Source organism: Salvia hispanica, chromosome 4, assembly GCF_023119035.1.
Source record: "Salvia hispanica cultivar TCC Black 2014 chromosome 4, UniMelb_Shisp_WGS_1.0, whole genome shotgun sequence".
NCBI classification, from domain to species: Eukaryota; Viridiplantae; Streptophyta; class Magnoliopsida; order Lamiales; family Lamiaceae; genus Salvia; species Salvia hispanica.
In genome coordinates, this window is record NC_062968.1 from 50,941,985 (window position 1) to 50,945,816 (window position 3,832).

General features: G+C 42.1%; 1 protein-coding gene across 1 annotated transcript; it reads left to right on the forward strand.

Moving 5' to 3' along the window:
- Positions 1 to 257: 257 nt before the first annotated feature.
- Positions 258 to 3,456, forward strand: LOC125222604 (amino acid permease 3-like). Its single transcript, XM_048125309.1, has 7 exons — positions 258 to 348; positions 1,413 to 1,506; positions 1,579 to 1,812; positions 1,890 to 1,983; positions 2,070 to 2,284; positions 2,359 to 2,516; positions 2,600 to 3,456. Exons 1-7 carry the CDS (start codon positions 343 to 345, stop codon positions 3,248 to 3,250), a joined length of 1,452 nt encoding a protein of 483 aa, XP_047981266.1. The 5' UTR covers positions 258 to 342; the 3' UTR covers positions 3,251 to 3,456.
- The last annotated feature ends 376 nt before the right edge of the window (positions 3,457 to 3,832 follow it).

Sequence of the window (3,832 nt, forward strand, 5' to 3'; positions counted from 1 at the left end):
ACCTCCAAATAAATTGTTTGACTGATAAGTGATAGCTGTCTTAATTACTTATACACATTAATATACCCAAACCAAAGCTAGCATCCATGATTAACATCAAATAAGAACCCTATTCCCTTTGTTGATGAAAAGGGATGGATGAGAATTGAGTGTGCAAATTATTACTACAATTCAAAGGTTCTCATTAAAAGAGACATATTAAAATATCATTTTCACCCACACCTTCCTTTTTCGTATATATATTGGTACAATCTCACCAAAATTTCATACCCTCCTCAAAAACTCCAATAAGTCTCTATTTACATTTCCTATTCTTTTATCAGAGCAGAAACCATATCTACAATGACGGTAAGAGCCCTCATTTCTCTTCATGAATTCATGTTAATCCTATGTTTTCTTCTCTAGGATTGTGCTAGAAATCAAGAAAATTGCATTTCTTTGAAAAATATTTTACACCAATTAACAGTATTATTACATCATGTTGCTTTTGTGTCTGGTTCTTGTCAACATTTATTTTTCTTGTCAACATTTGAGTCATGTCCAAGTGGAAGAAGAAGGGTTAAATTACTTTCAATCATTTTCATAATTATATGGCTACAAATTAATTTCATGATTATTCTTTCCACACCTGGTAACATTTCAATTAATTCCACTGTATTAGCAAGTAATTAGTAACAAGCTTCTATTCCAAGTAATTAACCCCATTAATTCCAACCTCCCTTTAACATTGTTTACCACCAGCTCCTTCATTTAATGTTTTATCTCTTGATCCTAACTTTTCAAGAAAATTTTGCATTGACCATCTGTGATCCAAAACCCATCCCCAGTTTGACATTGCATACACATGCCATACCATTACTTAAGTACAACACGACAAGTAAATCAATCTCGAATATCCGATATATGGTGTGAATCGTCATGCAAAAGCCCCATATAGCTCCTACAAATTTCCAAACCCGCCTCTTCATATACGCAATTAATAATGTCAATCGAGTCAACCTGCACCGTAGAAATTGTTAACAATAACCCTCTATATTTAACGGACAATTGACGTCATCCCAGAGTTTGAGTCTGTATTGAAACCTTTCTACTCCGGCGGTGGGGCCAGAGTTTGACTAAACGCGCTTCCTTGTATTTTCTTCTCTTATATATACCCTGCTTCAGCATGGCCACAAACTCATCTAACAATTTACTAGTAGACAATTAAACACACCCTTGAAAAGTGTGTGTGCGTGTTTCCGTTTAACTGCACTGGCGCGAAAACGGTTGGGAGGTAGAATCCCAAGTAAAGTTTTCTGAGAGGGCATTCAATTCCTCATTTAATCCCTCAGCTTCTACACATAAATCTCTCTCAGTTCACTTCAAGTTCTAATTTTAATCTTATCGTTTCTGCTCGGACAAAATAAATTTAGAAGATGAGTCATGACAATCATAGCGTAGCGGTGAATGTGGCGCCGCAGGTCGGCTCCAAGTGCTACGACGACGACGGCCGCATCAAACGGACTGGTGAGATTATTAATTTCCTCCATTTTCCGGCAGCTCGTTTTAAATTTGAATTTTCTTTTTTTTGTTGGATAGGCTCTGTTTGGACGGCGAGCGCTCATATTATCACGGCGGTTATCGGCTCGGGCGTTCTGTCGTTGGCTTGGGCCACGGCGCAGCTGGGCTGGGTCGCTGGCCCGACCGTTATGTTGTTGTTTGCTTTCGTTACGTATTACACTTCCGTCCTTCTCTCCACGTGCTACAGAACAGGCGATCCGGATAACGGCAAACGAAACTACACATACATGGACGCCGTTAGGTCCAATCTCGGTAAATGAAATGAAACAGAGTTGTCTGCTTCCGTTGACGCGATTTTGTAGTTTTTTTAATTTTTTTTTAATTTTCAGGTGGTTTTCAAGTGAAGGTGTGTGGAGCAGTTCAGTACATGAATCTGTTTGGAGTTGCGATCGGTTACACCATTGCTGCATCTATAAGCATGATGTGAGTGTGAGCTGTGTGAAGTGTGTGGATTCGTTCATTTCTACCTTTTTTTTTATGGAGTTTTGATGTGGAAATGAATGGAACAGGGCGATTGAGAGGTCGAATTGCTTCCACAGCAAAGGCGATGCAAGTCCTTGCAGAGTTTCGAGCAATCCTTACATGATTGCGTTTGGTGTTATGGAGATCATCTTCTCACAGATTCCCGATTTTGATCAGATATGGTGGCTCTCCATCGTCGCCGCTGTCATGTCCTTCACTTACTCCACCATCGGCTTAGGCCTTGGCATCGGGAAAGTTGCAGGTGATTTTCGATTTTCCCCCAAATTGAAACCCTAATTAGTCAATTAATTAACAGCATTTCCGTTTTCCGATCAGAATCGGGGAAGGTGATGGGGAGCATGACCGGAATCAGCATCGGAACAGTCGTCGGAGTTCAAACAATCGACGAAACACAGAAGATCTGGAGAAGCTTCCAAGCTCTCGGCGCCATAGCCTTCGCCTACTCCTACTCCTTAATCCTAATCGAGATTCAGGTACATGAATTTCACCATTTCACCTTCTCCGATCCACGATTCAGTCATCAGTTACTAAAAAATCGTCGTTTAATTTGAAACAGGACACGATAAAATCGCCGCCGTCGGAGTACAAGACGATGAAGAAGGCGACGCTGCTGAGCGTGGCGGTCACCACCGTCTTCTACATGCTCTGCGGCTGCTTCGGATACGCCGCCTTCGGAGACCTCTCCCCAGGCAACCTCCTCACCGGATTCGGTTTCTACAACCCGTACTGGCTCCTGGACATCGCCAACGCGGCGATCGTGATCCACCTCATCGGCGCGTACCAGGTGTACTGCCAGCCTCTGTTCGCCTTCGTGGAGAAGACGGCGGCGGAGTGGTTCCCCGACAGCAAGCTCATCGGCAGAGAAATCACTCTCCCAATCCCCGGCTTCCGCTACAAGGTCACCGTGTTCCGCCTCGTCTGGAGAAGCGTGTTCGTGGTGCTCACCACCGTCATCTCGATGCTCATGCCGTTCTTCAACGACGTCGTCGGAATCCTCGGCGCATTCGGATTCTGGCCGCTGACGGTCTACTTCCCGGTGGAGATGTACATTGTGCAGAAGAAGATTCCGAGGTGGAGCTCAAGGTGGATATGCCTGCAGATGCTGAGCGCCGCGTGTCTCGTCATATCAATCGCCGCCGCCGTCGGGTCTTTCGCCGGAGTAGTGTCAGATCTCAAGACGTACAAGCCGTTCAAGACTTCCTACTGATTTCGTAGTTTCAATTTTTAATGAGAGTAAAAATTAAGAAGAAGAAACGAAGGAGAGAAAATAGTTTATGATGTTCATAAACAGGCCTAAAAAAGGCCGTAGAATTTTACAATATTTACAAGAAGGAAAAAATGAAGAAGGGGTTATGATGATATGTTATGTTTGTAACATTCAAGAAATTAAATCCCATGATTTTCCAGTTTAAATTTAATTCTATTTCTCAGTTGAAATTGAGATACTGTAAAATTCTCATCTGTATAAGGAGAGCGAGATTGAAGTTTTATCCATCCAAGCCTTGTCCCTCATGATATCTTTAGCTTGTTTCCTTGCTATTGTGACCACTATGGATGGGTACATATTTTTTGTGCGCAACTATATAATTAAAAGAGGGAATATCTTTTTAGGTCCATGAACTTTGCCAAAGTATCATTTTAGGTCTGTAAACTTTGAAAATATCATTTTAGGTCCGTGAACTACAAGTTAATATCATTTGAGGTATTTTGAACTTTTTCCGGACGAAAATGCCCTTAAGGCCTTCGAAGGGCAATTTGGACAATTCTTTCGCTACTCATCTTGCGTCAA